The sequence below is a fragment of the Pyxicephalus adspersus genome, chromosome 2, assembly GCF_032062135.1.
Source record: "Pyxicephalus adspersus chromosome 2, UCB_Pads_2.0, whole genome shotgun sequence".
Taxonomy (NCBI): Eukaryota; Metazoa; Chordata; class Amphibia; order Anura; family Pyxicephalidae; genus Pyxicephalus; species Pyxicephalus adspersus.
In genome coordinates this window covers 963,385-984,087 of record NC_092859.1, presented here as the reverse complement: position 1 = coordinate 984,087, position 20,703 = coordinate 963,385, and the positions used below count along the sequence as shown (strand labels likewise).

Below are 20,703 nucleotides of genomic sequence, written 5' to 3'. Positions count from 1 at the left end.
GTCTATAAACCAGAATGCCTTCCTGGGGAGGACTGGGGGAAGGATTTGCCTCCTAGAATAGCCCAAATATTGGGTGGTGGCCCTGGATAGAGATATTTTTCCCTTCAGCCATTGAGTGATACCTACAGTCAGTGACTTGTTGGCCATAACATCTCCGCTCCCTGGTCTGATCTTTAAGGTCTTTCACTCTTTCTTCCTTTTGGTTCTGAAATGACCTATAGCCAGATGGGAGTAGTTGATGAAGCAAGATGGCACAATGTCGTTTAGCCACCATGCCCACCATTTACACCATGGCAAGCCTTGAGTGATTCACTTTCTTTATCCTAATTCTGTCCTATCATGAAAGGTTATTTGTGTTTGGAAGCCAATAACCCCATAACTATAACCCTTCATCGAGTGTCTGCTGTGTCACTGCAATTTATTATATTATTTGCATTGTTTTACCTATTTTTTTCTCTGTTATCATAGATATCAGCTTATATTTTTCTTTTTCCTTCTCCAGGTCAGATTCATCCTCTGCCATCCCCCAACGCCTTGCTTCTCCTTTCTGGTGGATTATGTTCTGGACTACTTGATGTTTCCCCCACTGATTTAGGGGCTTTATCCCCTTTCATTTCATGCTCCATCTCCTATACGTTGCTTGTCCCCATCCTCCGTCTACCATCCCCTGATGACCTGTCCCAGTCCTGTCCATGCCACTATGTCCTTCCCATATCTCTGTGGGAACCTCCACCTCCACAGCTCAGCTCTGACAACCCACACCTGACACCACACCATATATCTCAGTGGTTCCTTCCTTCTCTACTGTCTGCAGTGTCCAATCTGTCCGATTCTTCTCTTCCACTGACCTTAGAGAAAGCCGAGCTGTGGGGTAATTGTGCCTCAATACTGCTATCGAAACCTAGTGGCCTCCTCATTCGCTTTGATGTTGTCCCTGTTGTAGAGGTTCAGGGTTGGCCTCCCGGGGCCCAGTATCTTGATGACTGGTTAGGTGATGATGGATTCCCACCTAAGTCATTCCATCTTCTTCCATGGGGTGCTGAGGGACAGTGGCGGGTGGGCTTCCCAGGGGTTGAGCTCTACATGCGACGTTGCTTGCACCCAGCCTTGTCCAGGGTCCTAAGAGCCTCTATGGCAGTGTTGGGGCCAATACTCCAGCAGCCTGGAGGTCCAGGTCCTTATATATTATGGATCACCCTCATACATGCCTGTGAGAGGCTCCCACTTGGGTTCCTGTGCCAAACACAGAATGCAGCCTCATGTTTCCTGGGGATCCTAGAGGAACTTGCCCTCTCCTTCCTTCGAGGATCATGTCCCAACCCATTCCTACCAGGATGTGATCTGTTATTGGGCACCCGGGGTCACTACCTTGCCCGGAAGGTGTCTGAGGTACGGGCCCAGCCAGTATTCTACCTCCGTGAGGTTATAAGGGAAGCCAAAGAGGTGGTCAAAGGGGAGAAGATGGAGAAAGAGGATATTGAGGAGAAGGAGGAGAGAGGGTCCAGCTGTTACCCCAGCTAGGGTAAAGATCTCCTCGCAACTGACCACAGATACCTCATTTGGGATTATAATACACACCTCACTTTATTACCCTGGAGAAGCAGATGATAATGTGTGTGAGCTGGTTAAATCAGATGTCTAGATAGGGTTGAATTTGGATTTTTCTTTTAAAATTAGGAGGTTGGGCGAGCACATGTACAGTCCCAACCACTCGGCAATGATCCCCAGGACCATAAGATGGCTGCGCAATGCTCTGCAGATAAGGTTATTTCAGTAAGCAGGGGGTCTGCGGCATTGATGTTCTCCAAAGGTCAAGGCATTGGCAATGCTCTGAAGATTACGGAACTATAGTAACAGCTAACATGCATGCCTTGGGGGTTAATGCAGAGAAACCCCACAGACCTTTTTATTAAGATTGCAGTGAATATAAAATATGTCTCATTTAACCCTTTATCCTCCAGTTCCAGCAGACCATTATTATATCCTATCATCATTAACCCTTCATCCCTTGCAGAACACTGTTCAACCTGCCATCACCAGAGTAATTAACCCCTCACCCCACCTCCTGCAGACCATTTCCCCCTCATTTGGTTTTGTGACCCGCGATGACATCATAATCTGCGATCTGTTGGAATGTTGCAGGGCGGCGATGCGTTGCACATGATGGATTCGCCTCACGTCCCGTACAGGGTGTCCCTCCCTTAATTCTGATCAATTTTCTGATTAGCTCAGTGGCTGGCGGCTGTGTGTGTATATATTATATCCGTACCCTGCTGGCAGCACACCGAGAGCGATGTCACCCCGACTATATATCTGGATGAATCTCTCCATAGAATTATCCATCTGCTTTCACACACACAATTCTCACCCCACCTCAATACATAGAAGGGGCTCAGAATGATTTCTTAATCTTTACAGAGTTTACATTAGAAATAAATAAAATAGAAAGAAATATGAAGTATGAAATATGAATTCTTGGAAGGTTCTATTATTTCAATCAGATCTCTTTAGGTGGAGACATAATTATATGTAATACTTTATCATTGAAACATGTAGAAATAAATCTATCAATCATCTATGGATCTCTGTCTACGTGTATTTCCTCCCTTTGCTCTCTCTTTACCCCCCCCCCCCCCAATCTTTCTATTCCAAAACAGGGTCTCATTTTTTCTGATTGTAAAAACTAATGGATATGAAGTATATGCAAATTAATTCAAGGACAATCCTTCCCATGGGTACTTTATTTATTGACAGCGCATAATCCAATATGTCAGCCATAGATTTTCCTGCACTTTGGAAACAGTGAGAATGGCTTTGATTCTGTGCAACAGAAGGTTAAGGGGATCCCAGGAAAAAATGATGGAAGTACCTATAATGGGCAGGGCAGGTGTGCAAACCCAGGAACTCAGGGCAGGGATAATGGAAGCCTCCTATAATGGGCACAGGTAGTATACAGACCTGGGAACTCAACATGGGCATGGTGGTAGCCATTGATAATGGGCATGGGTTGAGATGTGGGAACTTGTATAGGTATGGTGGAAACATATCAAAATAGTCACTGCAAGTGCAAAACTCAGTTCTGGAATGAAAGAGCCCCTAAAATTGGGAACAGCAAATCTGCAAACCCAGAAACTCAGGGCCGGGAAAATGGAACCTTCTCATAGAGGGCACAGCAAGAGTACATACCTGGGAACTCAGCAATTGCCTGATAAGAGCCACTCATGATGGGTACAACAGGTGTATAGACCCTGGAACTTAGGTCAGAGATGTGAAAGACCCTATAATAATAATAAGTGCTCAAACCTGGGAACTCAGCTTGGGCATCCCGGGAGCCACCCATAATGGGCACAGCAGAGGTTCAGACCTGGAAACTTAGTACAGGTATGATGGGAACCCATCATATTGGGCACAGCAGGGGTACTGACCAAGAAAGTCAGCACTGCGATAGGGGAGTCTCATAATAGGCACAGAAAGGGTACAGACCATGAGGCACAGCTTCAGAATGGTGGGAACCCCTCCAGTAATAGGCACAGCAGGGGTACTGACCAGGAAAATCAGCACTAGGATGGTGGGAGCCTCATAATAGGCACAGCAGGGGTACAGACCCGTGGTGTACACCTTCTGTGCCCATTACTGGAGGGCTTCCCATCATTTTGGAGTTAATTTCCTTGGTCTGTACCCCTGCTATGCCCAGTACTGGGCATGGGAACCCAGCAGGTTTTCATCCTCATGATCTCAGGGCAGAAATCCCATCAATAGGGTGCCCAAGTGATGGGCGATTCTACCGGGGATTTGGTCTCAGGGCTTCTATGCGCTCATCTTTGGGTTTTAGTGAATAATGAAGCCTCTTTCATATTTGTAGTGCCAATTCTCTCCTCAATTCTACAATGGGCACCGCTGGCTGTGTGACACACAATAGAACAATGTGCATTTTTTGCTATGTGAACATCATTCCACAGATATTAGTAAGAAATGTAATGAACCAATCAGAGGCAGCCTTGTAGAATTAATTGCATTGTCCCTGTGACCTCTGGATCCTCACCCACCCTTTCTTCCCGGACCCCCTGAGCTGCGCCACCATCCCTCACCTTACTCTGACCCTCACAGTGCTCTGCATAGACAATGAAGCTGGCACAGCACACTGACAGAATCCTGGCACTCCCTCCTCTCCTTGCTTCTTTCCATCCTGCCAAGCTGGACCCCGGCCCATCTCAAAAAATACACTTTTAATAAATGTGTCAATTGAAAAACATTGCAGTGTGGTTGCAGAGAACGATGCAGAACATATGCTGCTGTATGTGTCAGAGACCAGACAAAGTGGGGAGAACAAGAAGGGCTGGTGAGGGGTCAGGGGGGATAAGGGACAGGAAGAGGGGAAGTGAAGGAGCTGTGAGAGGGGTCATTATAGGTTGGGATAAAGGGGTCCGTATAGGTTAGGGCAGAGGTGCGGGCAGAGGTGCAGGTAAGGGTAAATACAAATATAGGAAAATAATAGCCATGGGAGTAGTGAGGGGGCTGCAGGGCGAGGGGTCGGTACAGACTGGAACAGAGGTGCAGTTAAGAAGCTTTCTGAGGGGTGAGCTGGAGGTGTAGTAAGGGAGGTGTGTAAGAGGTCAGAACAGGTTGGGAAGAAGATGTAGTGAATGGTTTGTACAGGAATAGTACCAATTAAGATTAAGATGTAACGAAGGAGCTATGAGAAGGGTAAGGATAGGTTGGGACAGGTGAGCTGCAGGTAAGGAGCTGTGAGAGGGGTAAGGACAGGTTGGGACAGGTGAGCTGCAGGTAAGGAGCTGTGAGAGGGGTCAGTTCAAGGTGGGACAGGTGAGGTGCAGGTAAAGTGCTGTGAGAGAGGTCAGTAGAGGGTGGGATAGGTAAGGCGTAAGTAAGAAACTGTGAGAGGAGTCAGTACAGGTTAGGACAGATAAGGAGCTGTGTAAGAATTAATACAAATATAAGAAAATACTGGGAAGGGGAGAAGGGAAGTTGCTGTAAAAAGTCCAGGAATGGCACATATACTAGATGGGACACAGGTGCAGGTAAGGAGCTGTGAGAGGGGTCAGTGCAGGTTAGGACAGATGAGGTGCAGCTAAGGAGCTGTTTTAGAAATAGTACAAATATAGGAACATAGTGGTCAGAAGAGTAGGGAAGAAGCTGTGTGACGTACAGGAATAGCAGATAAACTAGAAAGGACACTGGTGCAGTTAAAGAGGTGTGAAAGGGGTCAGTAAAGGGTTAGGACAGGTGAGGTGCAGGTAAGGGGATGTGTAAGAATTAATACAAATATAGGAAAATACTGGTCAGGAGAGTAGGGAAGGAGCTGTGTAAAGTAAAGGAATGTCACATAAACTAGACAGGACACAGGTGCATTAAGGAGGTGTGAGAGAGGTGAGTACAGATTAGGACAGGAGAGGTGCAGGTAAGGGGATGTGTAAGAATTAATACAAATATGGGGACATATTGGGCAGGAAAGTAGGGAAGTAACTGTGTGAAGTACAGGAATTGCACTTATTTTAGATGGGACACAGGTGCAAGAAAGAAGCTGTGAGAGGGGTCAGTACGGGTTAGGACAGAAGAGGTGCAGGTAAGGACATGTGTAAGAATTAATACTCACATAGGGAAATACTGGGCAGGAGAGGGTGCTGTGAGAGGGGTCAGTACAGGTTAGGACAGGTGAGCTACAGGTAAAAAGCTGTGTAAGAATTATTACAAATATAGGAGCATACTGGACAGGGGAGTAGGTGAGGAACTCTCTGAAGTACTGGAGTTGCACATTTACTAGATGGGACGAAGGTAAAGAGCTGTGACAGGGATCAGTACAGATTAGGACAGGTGAGATGGTACACAGGTAAGGAGTTGTGAGAGGTGTCAGAACAGGTTAGGACAGGTGAGGAGCAGGTAAGGAGCTGTTTAAAAATTATTACAAATTTCGGAACATACTGGACAGGGGCAAAGTGAAGGAGCTGTGTGAAGTACTGGAATTGCACATCTACTACATGGGACACAGGTAAGGAGCTGTGAGAGAGGTCAGTACAGGTTAGGATAGGTGAGGTGCAGGTAAGGAGATGTGTAAAAACAAATGCAAATATAGGAATATATTGGGCAGTAGAGTAGGGACGGAGCTGTGTGAAGTACTGGAATGGCACATAAACTAGATAGGACACAGGAAGGAGCTCTGAGGGGGATCAGTACAGGTTAGGACAGGTGAGGTGTAGGTAAAGAGCTGTGTTAGAATAAATACAATTATAGGAACATAATGGTCAGGAGAGTAGGAAAGTAGCTGTGTAAAGGATATGAATGGCACATATACTAGATGGGACACAGGTAAGGAGCAGTGAGAGAAGTCAGTACAGGTTAGGACAGGTGAGGTGCAGGTAAGGAGCTGTTTAAGAATGAATACAAATCTAGGAACATAATGGGCAAGGGAGTAGGGAAAGAGCTTTGTGAAATACAGGAATAGCACATATACTAGATGGGACACAGGTAAGAAGCTGTGAGAGAGGTCAGTATAGGTTAGGAGACGTGAGGTGCAGGTTAGGACTTGTGTAAGAATGACTACAAATATAGGAACATATTGGGCAGGAGAGTAGGGAATGAGCTGTGTGAAGTACAGGAATGGCAAATACACTAGATGGGATACAGGTAAGGAGCTGTGGGAGGGATCAGAAGAGGTTAGGACAGGTGAGGTACAGGTAAAGAGCTGTGTTAGATCTAATACAAATATAGGAACATAGTGGTCAGGAGAGTAGGGAAGTTGCTGTGTGAAGTACAGGAATGGCACATATACTAGATGGGACACAGGTAAGGAGCTGTGAGAGAGGTCAGTACAGGTTAGGACAGGTGAGGTGCAGGTAACGAGCTGTGTAAGAATGAATGAAATGTAGGAACATACTAGGTAGGAAAGTAGGGAAGGAGCTGTGTGAAGTACAGGAATGGCAGATATACCAGATGAGACAGAGGTGAAGGTAAGGAGCTGTAAGAGGGGTCAGTACAGGTTAGGACAGGTGATGTGAAAGGTATGGAGCTGTGTAAGAATTAATACAAATGTAGGAACTTACTGGGCAGGGGAGTAAGGAAGAAACTGTGTGAAGTACAGGAATGGCACATATACCAGATGGGACACAGGTATGGAGCTGTGAGAGGGGTCAGTAGAGGTTAGGATAGGTGAGGTACAGGTAAGGAGCTGTGTTAGAATGAATACAAATGTAGGAACATACTGAGCAGGGGGTAGGGAAGGAGCTGTGTGAAGTACAGAAATGGCACTCATGCTAGATGGGACACAAGTAAGGAGCTGTGAGAGAGGTCAGTACAGGTTAGGACAGTTGAGGTGCAGGTAAGGAGGTGTGTAAGAATAAATACAAATACTGTATAGCAACATATTGGGCAGGAGAGTAGGGAAAGAGCTGGGTGAAGTACTGGAATGGCACATAAACTAGAACCGAAGAACACAGACACAGAAAAGTAGCTGCGATAGGCGTAAGTATAGGTTAGGACAGGTTAGGTGCAGGTAAAGAGCTGTGTTAAAATTAATATAAATATGGGAACGTAGTGGTCAGGAGAGTAGGGAAGTAGCTGTGTGAAGTATAGGAATGGCACATAAACTGGATGTGACACTGTTGCAGATACGTAGCTGTGAGAGGGGTCAGTAAAGAGTTAGGACAGGTGAGGTGCAGGCAAGGGGATTTGTAAGAATGAATGAAAATGTAGGAACATACTGGACAGAGAAGTAGGGAAGGAGCTGTGTGAACCACAGGAATGACAGATATACCAGATGAGACAGAGGTGAAGGTAAGGAGCTGTAAGAGGAGTCAGTACAGGTTAGGACAGGTGAGGTGCAGGTAAGGAGATGTGTAAGAATAAATACAAATACTGTAAAGGAACAAATTGGGCAGGAGAGTCGGGAAAGAGCTGTGTGAAGTACTGGAATGGCTCATAAACTAGATGGGACACAGGTGCAAATAAGGAGCCGCGTGAGGGGTCAGTAAACGTTAGGACAGGTGAGCTGCAGGTAAGGAGCTGTGTTTGAATGAATACAAATATAGGAACATAATGGGCAGGGGAGTAGGGAAGGAGCTGTGTGAAGTACTGGAATGGCAAATATACTTGATGGGAAACAGGTGCAAGTAAAGAGCTGTGAGGGGAGTCAGTGCAGGTTAGGACAGGTACAGTGCAGGTAAGGAGCTGTTTAAAAAGTAATACAAATATAGAAACATATTGGGCAGAGGAGTAGGGAAGGAGCTGTGTGAAGTACAGGAATGGAACATTTAATAGATGGGACACAGGTAAGGAGCTGTGAGAAAGGTCAAGTTAGGTTAGGTCAGGTGAGGTGCAGGTAAAGAGCTGTGTTAGAATGAATACAAATGTAGGAGCTTACTGGGCAAGGGAATAGGGAAGGAGCTGTGTGACACACAGGAATGGCACGTATACTAGATGGGACAAAGGTAAGGAGCCGTGAGAGAAGTCAGTACAGGTTGGGACAGGTAAGGTGCAGGTAATGAGATGTGTAAGAATGAATACAAATGTAGGAATATACTGGGCAGGGGAGTAGGGAAGCAGCTTTGTGAAGTACAGGAATGGCACATATACTAGATGGGACACAGGTGCAAATAAGGAGCCGCGAGAGGGGTCAGTAAAGGTTAGGACAGGTGAGGTGCAGGTAAGGAGCTTTGTAAAAAATCATACAAATATAGGAAAATATTGGGCAAGGGAGTAGGGAAGGAGCTGTGTGAAGTACTGGAATGTCACATATACTAGATGGGACACAGGTAAGGAGCTGTGAGAGGGGTCAGTGCAGGTTAGGACAGGTGAGGTGCAGGTATAAGTGCAGTGTTATAATTAATAGAAATATAGCAACATACTGATCAGAAGAGTAGGGAAGAAACTGTGAGAAGTGCAGGAATGGCACACATACTTGATGGGACACAGGAGGGGACCTGTGAGAGGGGTCAGTAGAGGGTAGGACAGGTGAGGTGCAGGTAAGGAACTTTGTAAGAATGAATACAAATATAGCAACATACTGGTCAGGAGAGTAGGGAAGGAGCTGTGTGAAGTACCTTCCTGGTCTCCAAAGTCCGCCTGTGCAGCCAGAGGGGAACCCTGGACAAAGACCCCGGTAAGCCATGGTGACCCCAAAAATCTCCTTCACTATCTCCTTCACTATTTCCTGCTCATCTCCTCCCCCCCCCCCCCCCCCCCCCCCCATACATCTTCACACAGAGCTCCTTTACCACATTTAGCCCTGTCCCTGTATTGACCCCTCACACAATTTCTTTACTATATCCTGCACAACTCCTCCACTAACTCCTGTACGTCTCATTCACTACGTCCTGGACATCTCCTTCAACACCTCCTGCACAACTTCTCTACTACCTCCTGCACATCTCCTTTAACACCCCTGGCACACATCTGCTTCACTTTATCCTGCACATCTCCTTCATTATGTCCTGCAAATCTCCTTCACCACCTCCTGCAAAACTCCTCAACTACCTCCTGCTCATCTTCTTCATCACCCCGAGCACATCTCCTTTACTACCTCCTGCACAGCTTATTCACTACCTCCTGCACCTGCACTGACCCCTCACACAGCTTTTGCACAGCTTATTCATTACGTCATGCACTTAGCCTTCACAAAGCTCCATCACTACAATAAGCCCATACAATATTTGTTTTAACCCCTCACAGCTCCTGTACTACCCTCCATCCTATCTTTGTCACCTATTTTCTATGCCGGTGCCTCAAGAACATTTTTTTTTTCAGCTCCCTTTCCAATTATCATATCAATGAGTTTTACAATTTCGTTCCCAAGCATTTTCCTTCCCTGGGCTTTGATCTCAGGGACGCTTGTTTCGGACAGAGTTTCCTTCCTCCGAGTCGTGAAATATCCCATAATATTCATTTACCATGCATCGCTGTCAGGGGTGATGGACCCAACAGAACCCAATGGAGGCCCCCACAACACCCAACTCCGATCATCTACCAAAAGGGAGGAGGAGGTTTGTGGGTGAAAAATTCCTGGGAATCTATTAACCTGTGGACCTGGACTGATAAATTCTTTACAAATATAGAAACACTACTGTACAGGGGTGGCCACTTTCCTAATTCATTGATACATTGCTGTACAATGGTGACCACGTTCCACCTCCATAGACACACTGCTGTCCAAGGGTGTATTTCCTACCTCTCTAGATATGGTTCTGCCCAAAAGTGGCCACATTCCACCTCCCTAGATATAGTTCTGCCCAAAGATGGCCACATTCCTCCTCCATAGACAGGATGCTGTCCAAGAATGACCACATGCCTCCTTCATAGTCACACCGCTGTCCAAGGGTGGCCACATTCCAGCTCTATGGATATATTGCTGTCCAAGGGCGACCACATTACCCCTCCATAGATACATTGCTCTACAGGGGTGTCCATGTTCCACCTCCACAGATACACCGCTGTCCAGGGGTTGCCACATTCTTTCTCCATAGATGCACAGCTGTCCAAGCTAGACCACATTCTGCCACTATAGATAAACGGCTTCTACGAATGGCCACATTCCTCTTCCATAGACTCACTGCTGTCCAAGAGTGGCCACATTCGTCTTCTATAGATACACTGCTGTACAGGGATGGCCATATTCCTCCTCCATAGACCCACTGCAGTCCAAAGGTGGCCACCTCCAAAGACACATCGCTCTCAAAGTGTGGCTACATTCCAAGCTGTTGTCAAATGGTAGCTACATTCCACCTCCAGAGATACATCGCTGCCCAAGGGTGGTCACAGTCCACCTTCAAAGATACACAACTGTCCAAGGGTGGCCACCTTCCACCTCCAATGATACACTGCTGTCCTAGTGTGGCCACATTCCTCTTCTGTGAACACAATGCTGACTAATGGTGGCCACATTCCACTTCCATAGGCTTGGTGCTGCCCAAGGATGGCTACATTCTTTCTCCATAAATAGACAACTGTCCGAAGGCAGCAACAACTTCCTCCATAGAAACACTGCTGTCCAAGAGTGTCCACATTGCATCTCCAAAGATACAAAGCTGCCCAAGGGTGGCCACATTCCTCCTCCACAGATTTAGTGCTGCCCAAAGGTGGCCACATTCATCCTTTATAGATACGGTGCAACCCAAGTGTGGCCACATTCCTCCTTAGATTTGGTTCTGCCCAAAGATGGCCACATTCCTCCTACAAAGAGTGGTCACATTCTTCCTCCATGGACACACTCTTGTCCATGGGTGGCCACATTCTTTCCTATTACACATTACAGTGGGTGTGGCCACCGTATCATAGGAAGTTAGTTACTGGAAGGATCACTAGATGAAAATAAAGGAACAAAACTTGTGCAGCCACCACACCTAAGAACTGATCAGCTGCAATCAGACATTTTTGTTCCTGGGCTTAGGTTCTTTCCACACAATATGTAAAGGGTGCCCCCCCCCCGCGCCCCATAGAAGCTGATCAGCCCTATGGGAAATGGCTTATGCCCACGTTTATAGTGGGACATCCAATGGGGGACATTTGCCACATTGGTACTGTTACACATTATGGTGGGAGGGCCTCCTAAATACTACAACACCCAATCAATTGTTCTCCTTCTTCTCTCCTTGGCCAGTCACTGGTCATTCACAGCAAGGAGCTCTGTGATTGGCCAAGAAGAGAAGGTGAGGCAATGATCTCACTGCACTGGAAGTACAGAGGAGAATTCACCTGGGAGAGTACGGGGCCCCACGGTGGCTCAGTGGTTAGCACTCCGGCCTTTGCAGTGCTGTGTCCCAGGTTGGAATCCTGACCAGAACTCTATCTAAATGGAGTTTGTAAGTTCTCCCAGTGTTTGCATGGATTTTCTCTAGGAACTCCGGTTTCCTCCCACATTCCAAAAACATGCAGTTAGGGTAAATTGGCTTCGCCCTAAACATGACCTTAGAATGTGATAATGGCATATGACTATGGTCGGGGCATTAGAGTGTGAGCTCCTCTGAGGGACAGTGACATGACATTAGACTTTGTACAGAGCTGCATAATATGTTGGTGCTATATAAATACTGTGTAATGATAGTAGATATACAGGGCGGCATGGAGGGGTAGTAAAGGAGATGTGTGAGGTGTAGTCCTGTATATGTACTACCCCTTTACTGCCCCCATAGCACAGCTCCGTCACTACCCGTGTGATGGCGGCCTGGCTGTGTCATTGAAGTCTGTGCTGTGGTTGAGCTGTCTATATAATGGATTGAATGGTTTCCTCTGGAGAGGAGAAGATGAAGGAAAAGAGGTCAGGGGCACTGAGAAGACAGAGGAGCGCTGTGATTAGATGGGGGAGGAGGGGTGCGGGGGATTCGGCTTCATTTTCTGTTTCACATGAATTTTTTTTGTCTCTTCTGTTGCAGAACCTCAGCTGAGAGGAATTGTGACCCGTTTACTGAGCCAGGTGGGTTACTACCTTCAATTTCTTCCCGATGGTACCATTTTAGGGACCACAGAGGAGCTGAGCCCTTACAGTGAGTAGAACTATATATATATTAAATATGGAACTTGTGATATTCACTTCAGAAAGTGAAACCCACTGGGTCGGATTTATTAAAGTTCTGTAAAACTGGAGAAGATAGATTCTCATAGGAGAACCTGGGTGATCCAGCAAACCTAGAACTGATTACTCAGAATTATTTACAAATATTTGCAATCCTGGACAGTCTATCTTCATAGGTCTTGGAGCATTTTGTGCTCATTGGTATTCTGGACTGGTGGGATCCCAGGGAATAGGTGGCCCTAGGTCACAGATGGCTTAGCTAGCTGTACTTGGACCCATTCAGCTGGATGTCCCACTATTTCCTAATGGGTGTCGTTCAGAAGATGTCATGGACACGGCGAAGGCCAGTGATAATTGTCCAAACACCCTACAGGAGGAGTGTTTGTATACATCGGGAATCTATTGCACCCCAAATGTCAGCCATACATGGCTTCCAAACAAGGCTGGGTACCCTGCTTGCATTCTGCCTGTAATGGACTGTGAACCTGGAAGTGCTCAGAGCAAAGCACTTCTAGGTTTATATAAAGGAATGAGAAGGGCAGAATTGCTAGGCGACCCTGACAATAATCCAAGCAGGAGTGAGGTACCCTCATAGATAATTGTTTTTACATTGAGTTCCTGTCCTGTGTACCCTTCTGGTCACCACCAGGCCTTAGGCCCAAATCTAACTAAAACATTTTTATATTAGCTTTGCATTACCTAGGAAAGAGTTGGACCTTTAGTGTCCCCAATTAGGGAGATTTACCTTAATTTTCTGTACCAGTGAATGAGAATTATTTCTGACCTGCAGCTTTCATTCATTCATTTCATTCAAGGATGTCTCAGCTATGTTGCCCATATTTGCTCATCGTTGAGTCACAGAGGATTACTCCATAAACATGGCGGCCCAGCATCCCCTAATGTTCCACCCCAAACAGCAAAGAATTGTTCTGTACCATATGAAACCAGCCAGTGCTATAGAGATAAGGAATCGGAGATCTGTGGTGCACCATACCTGCCAAAAGAAATGTCCCATGGTGCTCTGTGCTGACTCAACTGGCAAATGTCCTGACAGTGGTCAGGTGACTAGAGCGCTTTCCAGACTGTCAATGTAAAGATTTGTATTTTCTTTTGTTTTTTGAAATCTTTTTGTTGCTGATATTAAGTTTATTGTTTTCTCATTGCATATAATTATTATTATTATTCATATTTAGTGGTTTATTATTTATTATTAGTGGTTATTATTTACCAGTTGCAGCCAGTAGGTGCTGAAACCTGTGCAGGATAACAATATAGTTGCATTGAAGCTCTAAAAGAGGAGACCGCCCTCCCCTCCTATCCTCCAATCAGAGGTGGGATATCGGGATTTGTCAGTTTGCTGATTGGTCGTCACATATCAGAAAGATAGCACACTCCTTTTATTAGACCATTTTCAATGCCATTGATTGAATCTTCAATATCAGTTTTTACTGTGGGAGAAATTTTATTTTTTTATTCAACAATAAAAAACTAAAGAAATTCAATGTTTAAAAATCAGACCCTTTAATGGGCTTTGCGTCGGCTTGGATAGGAAATGGGGAAACAAATGTGTGCGCAGGAGTGTCTCCAATCTAAAAAATTCATCTGGAATCTGAATTGCCAAGGAGGGGAAAAATATTACCCCCTTCCCCTTGGCAAAACCAGACCTCCACTTACCCCCAACAGTGGCACCATTAGAGGAGAGGGGCTTATTCTCACCCCGGTGTTTTGTGGGTCTACAAATGGGGATCTAATATGGAATTCAGATTTCTAAACCCCCTAAACCTGTGGAATGACTATAGGGGTACAAAATTACCCAATCACAGAATAGGTTTAAAAATCCCTAGAAATAAAGACACAGCACCAGTTTTCTCCTCAGACCCTTTTAGCTGGGTGCTCCGCCAGGCACTTTTCAGAGACTATTCAGCTGTTTTTGGGTGGTTACTAAAAAGTCAATATAGGGACCACCACCCACCTACAGCTTCTTTCTACCCAGCTTAAAAAATTCTTGGTAAAATGCTGCCTAGCTTTAAAAAATATAATATCAAATAGGTAATATATAATTCAATATTCTAACTTATGTTTACCATTGCAGATCCAGTGATATCCTACTCCCCGGCCAACCCCTTCCATCATTGGATGCTCTCCGATGCAGCATTTAGCCATTCCAGCAAGGAGCCTACTGAGGACAGCTTTGTGCAATGACTGAACACCATGTCAATGTTTACATGTCATCAGCTAACCTATTACCAGGGTAGCCAAGGACAGCTGGATATACTGAATTCACTGATCACAATTAGAGCTGCTCCACCAAGGTGCTCAGAGCTCCTGTCATTGTTTAGATGAATTCAACCAATCCAGCAAATCTGTCCTTAGCTGACCTCCTGCTGAACTAGCAGCATTGGAGAGCAGCAGATGCTGGAAGAGGTGGACATGGGATGTCTAATGGACATGGCTGGACCTACAAAGGTAAGCATTAGTTAAGGAGACGAGGGCCACCAATGGGAGGGCGGTTCAGTTTTCCCAACAGGAAGGATAATTAAAACTGGTAATTGACCATGTCTATTTTTCCGTCTTTGAGGTTCTTGTGGACCTTTCAGTCCTAGAGAAAGGTTTTCAGATTCTTTAGCTGGACCTCTCTATACCAGAACAAAGCTAATATCTGACCATTTGGGTCACCCACAGCTTGCTTGGCCTAGTGAGAATTTCCTGCTGTGATTTGTGAAGTTACAATGTGATATCAGCTGCCACCAGATCATCCTTTGTATGGCGGCTCTCCATCTTCCTGCAGAAGCTGCACTTTACGGGTTACATTGCGCGTCTCTGACAAGGACACAAATCTGGCTGTTGGCCAAGACTGCAACTCTTTGTAGAAGCCAATTCCGATCCTTGCTTTGGCTCCTCCATGCTGGAAATAAATCATTTTCCTGCGTGCCCCAGGCACAGAATCCACCAATGTGATTCTCAGTTTATGAAGCCGTGTAGGAATCAATATAGCCGGCTCTTTGGCTTCTCTCCCCTGGCCCTGCACCTTCCTTTATGGCTTCTCAATTTGGATCATCTTGTTCTCCCTCTGTGACCCCCCAGCGTCCCGCGCTGCAATAACTCAGCGGTGCCTGCTGCCTATAGGGCGCTCGCTGCCTGCAGTCACTGGTGCCATTATGTAGAATGGAAGGAGATATAAATTATCCTTTATCAAGGGAAACTGGGCCAGAAATGGTCATTACACCATGTACGTGAACCTTGTTATAGGTGTGCAGGTAGTGATTGTTCCCATTCCATGACAATCTAGGTCACCCAGAGAAGCGATTCGGTAATTGGCCCCGAAAAGTCCCACAGCCCCCACACGAGGTTACTGATCCAAATAATTTTTCTTACAGCCGGCCTAAAATATTTATGAATTTCCTTGATGCATCAATGAGCACAACCAGCAAAGGGCCCCTGCATCAGTTAGGGCATCAGTGGGCCGTGCCCAGAGCTATGTGACACCAGTGCAGGATCGCAGAACCCACCTGACCCCCATCTCATAAAAAAGGGGGACCTAAACCCCAAGGGGCCCTTTTGCTGTAACACATTAAGGTACATTGAGGTTAAGTTCTTAAAGTGGTAACCTTCTCCCTAGAATTCTATTGTGTCCATTATGAGAGATTCCTGATCTCCTTGTACTGGGTTCCTGGATCTGTACCCCTGCTGTGCCCATTATGGGGGGTTCTTACCATTGATGTGCTGGGTTCCCTGGATCTGTACACCTGCTGTGCTCATTATAATGAGTTCTCACCATTCCTGTGATGGGTTCTTCAGTTTGTACACTTTCTGTGCCCATTATGAGGCGATCTTACCATTGATGTGCTGGGTTCCTGGCTCTGTACACCTGGTGTGCTCATTATAATGGGTTCTCACCATTCCTGTGATGGGTTCTTGGCTGTGATCATTTTGAGGAGTTCCTACTATCCCTGTGCTGGGTTCCTGGGTCTATACCCCTGCTGTGCCCATTTTGAGGAGTTCTTACCATCCTGGTGCTGAGTTCCTGGGTCTATACCCCTGCTGTGCCCATTATGAAGAGTTCTTACCATCCTGGTGCTGAGTTCCCGGGTTCGTGGGTCTATGAATTTTAAGTAGCCAGGATCTCAGGCCACCGAACATAATCTACATATCAGTTGGATAAACCCTCCGGTCGCAACACTCCGTCTATCCTAGATAAAAATAGATCCTTTGTCTCACCCATAGTTGCCGGTAGAAGGTCAGGGCTGCTGGATAACAAACAAAGCCAAGTTATTAGCAAGATAACTGATGAGCAACTGATACCAGAAGACAAATCTGAGCTGCTGAAGGATAGAAGTTCTAGAACAAAAGCAGAATTAATTCCTATAGCTCAGGCACACAGTGACAGGTACCCTTGATCCGACTTTGTCGCTCAGAATAATTAGTATTATCCATCTAGTGTTATATCGCATGGCGGAGTAGTGGTGGTGTACATATAAAGTGGGGCATTAGCCAGCAATGGCAGACACATGGGCATCACTGTCAGGAATTTTATAAACTAACATAGTGCCCACTATTAGGAACCCTTACACAAATATCAGACAAGGTTGGTTCAAATAATTATCAAAGCCAACACATTCTGGGGGTATCAGAATCGTCTTCAGGGTATGCAGGTCATCCAAGGTCACCCAAAGCAGTGGGAAAGGCCGAGTCTAAGATATTCATCAGATCCAGCCCCTCCTCCACTCTGATTTATACCGACCATTCAGAATATATACAATTCATGGCCTCCAATGTGCTGCAACAACTCAATGCAGAGGATACCAGGAATGTCCAGATCTCCGATGATGGAGAAATGGGAATGTCGGGGTGGGGGAAACACTGGAAATGATCCCACCATTACTGGAGGACACAATATAAAGAACTCACAAACACAAACAATGGATGCATTCTTCTGGGTTTTATTGCCCATTAATGCTGCTGCAATTATGTTTACAACACTCTGCCGAGTTGTTTCAGGGATGGGACCCTATCCCATCCCTTCCCCCACCCCCATCCCTCTCTCTCATATCTCATCATGGAAATGAAGAGCAGAACGTTCCACGTTGATATATTGGTTGTGCAAACCCAACAACCAGATATCTGCACCATATGAGAAGCTTCGGGAACATTAATGCCCCATACAGAGGTACAATCATTTCTGCAGGAAACAACAATCAGAATGAATGAGCGCAGTCTGACTTCCAAGGACAAATATCCAGGAAACCCAATAAAGAGATTCTGATGTCTGGCAGAGCCAGTGTCACCACCTAGTGATCATATAGTGTACTGAATTGTACAATGTTATACATTCATCTATGCTGCGTACTTCTTATGTTCTCTATATCTTCATTCTGCACTTTATATGTTGCTGCATTATGTACTGAATGCTCTATATGACCTAATGCATGTAGAAACCCCACTAAATGGGTCAGTTCCTAGTGAAGTGTACTGGTAATCCCCCATCATACAAAGACATCGTAGGCAATTGGGTTCCTCAAGCCTTGCTGTCACAGTTTTGGGAAGACCCTTTTCTGCTCCCCCATTACTGTACCCTGGGGTGCAAAGCCATGGGGTCACCAATATAGAGGAACTCGAGTGTCCTGCACAGAGCCCTGACCTCAACCCTACCGAACACCTTTGGGGGGGAATTGGAATGATGAGCCAGGTCTTCTCACCTAACATCAGTACCTGAGCTTACCTATGGGGGCAAATCCCCACCATCAGAACCTGACCTCACCAATAGGAGGCAAATCCCCACCGTCAGTACCTGACCTCACCAATAGGAGGCAAATCCCCACCATCAGTACCTGACCTCACCAATGGGGACAAATCACCACTGTCAGTACCTGACCACACCAATGGGGACAAATCACCACTGTCAGTACCTGACCTTGCAAAGGGGGGCAAATTCCTACAAGAGAATGAGTGAAGAGTTCTATAAAAAGAAGCCACAACTTCATAGGGGAGAGCAACTTTATATTAATCATTGGTTTGGAATGAAATGTCCAACAAGTTCTCATAGGTGTGATGATCAGGAGAACAGAATAACTTTAGGGGGAATTGGAATGGTGAGCCACGTCTTCTCATCCAACATCAGTACCTCAGCTCACCAATTGAGCAAATCCACACCATCAGTATCTGACCTCACTAATGGGGGGCAAATCTCCACCATCAGTATCTGACCTCACTAATGGGGGGCAAATCTCCACCATCACTACTTGACCTCACAAATGAGTGGCAAATTCCCACAAACACTCTAAATAATGGGGAGTGGAGGACATTACAGCCACAAGGGGTGGGGTTGGGGGGAAAATAATGGTAGCAGGCATTTTGGAGGAGCATAGGGAACCCAAGATAAAAATGGAACTATAGTGGAGAAGAGCAGAGGGTGATGGGATGGGAATATCCTTGTGTATCCTGGGCTCTCATTGAAGGGTAGACATTGGAATGGAAATGATCGGGGATTCCCAACCAATGGACACCAATCTACTAATAGTAAGGTAAGTAGAAGGTGGTCCAGAGCACTGCAGATAGATTGAATTCGTAACTTTGGTTAAAAGTTCATTTATTGTATTTACATTTTAATCCATCATCGTCATTATCTTCTGTTCCTTCAGCTCTCTTCAACGTAATCCCCGTAGGTCTGCGGGTGGTGGCCATCCAGAGCTCGGCCTGTGGTCAGTACATTGCCATGAATTCTGAGGGTTGCCTTTATGGATCGGTGAGCATTTTGTGGGGAAATTGTGGGGAATCTCCAGACAGTGAAATGTGAGATTAGGTTATCCATCCCATCAACATCAAATCTCCCCATTCTGGCAGGGGCAGGGACACAAACTACTGGGGAAATCTCCCCATTGTGGGAGGGGCAGAGGCACAAACTACTGGGGGAAATCTCCCCATTTTGGGAGGGGCAGAGACACAAACTACTGGGGGAAACACAAACTACTGGGGGAAATCTCCCCATTGTGGGAGGGGCAGACACACAAACTACTGGGGGAAATCTTCCTTTTGTGGGAGAGGCTAAGACACCAACTAATTTCAGCTTTTATATAAATCCACTAATTAAAATGTCGAATGTGTCACTAGAAATACCTTTTACTCTCCCCAATTTTTTCCTGCAGCTTCATTTTACAGCCGAGTGTCGCTTCAAGGAGAGCGTGTTCGACAGCTACTTTGTCACCTACTCATCCACACTTTACCGCCAGCGCAGTTCTGGTCGGGGATGGTATTTGGGCCTGAGGAAAGATGGACGGGCTATGGAGGGCAACCGGGTGAAGCGGCACAGACCTGCTGCCCACTTCCTGCCCAAACTCAGCGAGGGTATGAAATGGACTGGAAGGGGGTGGGGAGAAGAGTAAGAGGGTAGGAAATGGACAGGATTTTTTCACAATAATTATTTGTATCTTTATCTCTCTTTTTGTCTTTTTTTTGTCACGCACTTTTCCCATTCTTCCTCCCTCCCCCATTCTTCGTCCCTTCTTCTCTCCTTTCCTTTGATTTTCAATGTTCTCATCCTGCAGTTGCTCTCTATAAGGAGCCATCTCTTCATGATGTCATCAAAATGTCACCAAAGAGACGTCTGAGTGCAAAGCCCAGCACTCGGGTAAGAGGTGCGCGATGAAGGACACGGAACTGATACTGAAATATTCTAGGACTAACAGCAATATGAATATGGGGATGGGGGAGGGGGAATTTATCTCTATAATATTATTATGGAAAATTCTGGGTATTTATACAAAAAAAAAAACTTTTATTATCAGGAAGGGAAAACATGCTGCATCTACAACTGCAATAATATCCTGATACCTCCTGGACTGGTAACACTTCCTAGACTGGTACTCAGAGCTGACACTTCATTCCAGGCTGGGACACAGAGCTAACACTTCATATTTCTCAGGTTGGTACACAGAGATGACACTCCACACCTCCCTGACTGGTACACAGAGCTGACACTCCACAACTTCCAGACTGGTACACAGAGCTGACACTTTACACCTCCCAGGCTGGTACACAGAGCTGACACTCCATACCTCTCAGGTTGGTACACAGAGCTGACACTCCACAACTTCCAGAATGGTACACAGAGCTGACACTCAACACTTCCCAGGCTGGTACACAGAGCTGACACTCCACACCTCCTAGGCTGGTACACAGAGCTGACACTC

At 46.0% G+C, this 20,703-nt stretch overlaps 1 protein-coding gene across 2 annotated transcripts in view; it reads left to right on the top strand.

Moving 5' to 3' along the window:
* LOC140322653 (fibroblast growth factor 11-like) overlaps window positions 1–20,697 on the top strand; it is a 28,231-nt gene extending 7,534 nt beyond the window's left edge. Inside the window, exons 4-7 of one of the 2 annotated variants that reach the window (XM_072399205.1) lie at window positions 12,378–12,488; window positions 19,156–19,259; window positions 19,660–19,858; window positions 20,059–20,697. In XM_072399205.1, the coding sequence (XP_072255306.1) occupies window positions 12,378–12,488; window positions 19,156–19,259; window positions 19,660–19,858; window positions 20,059–20,159 (515 nt within the window). In that variant the 3' untranslated portion in view covers window positions 20,160–20,697. Of the gene's footprint in view, window positions 1–502; window positions 2,583–12,377; window positions 12,489–19,155; window positions 19,260–19,659; window positions 19,859–20,058 lie in introns of those variants that run through there. The other variant, XM_072399204.1, reaches the window with a different exon arrangement.
* The last annotated feature ends 6 nt before the right edge of the window (window positions 20,698–20,703 follow it).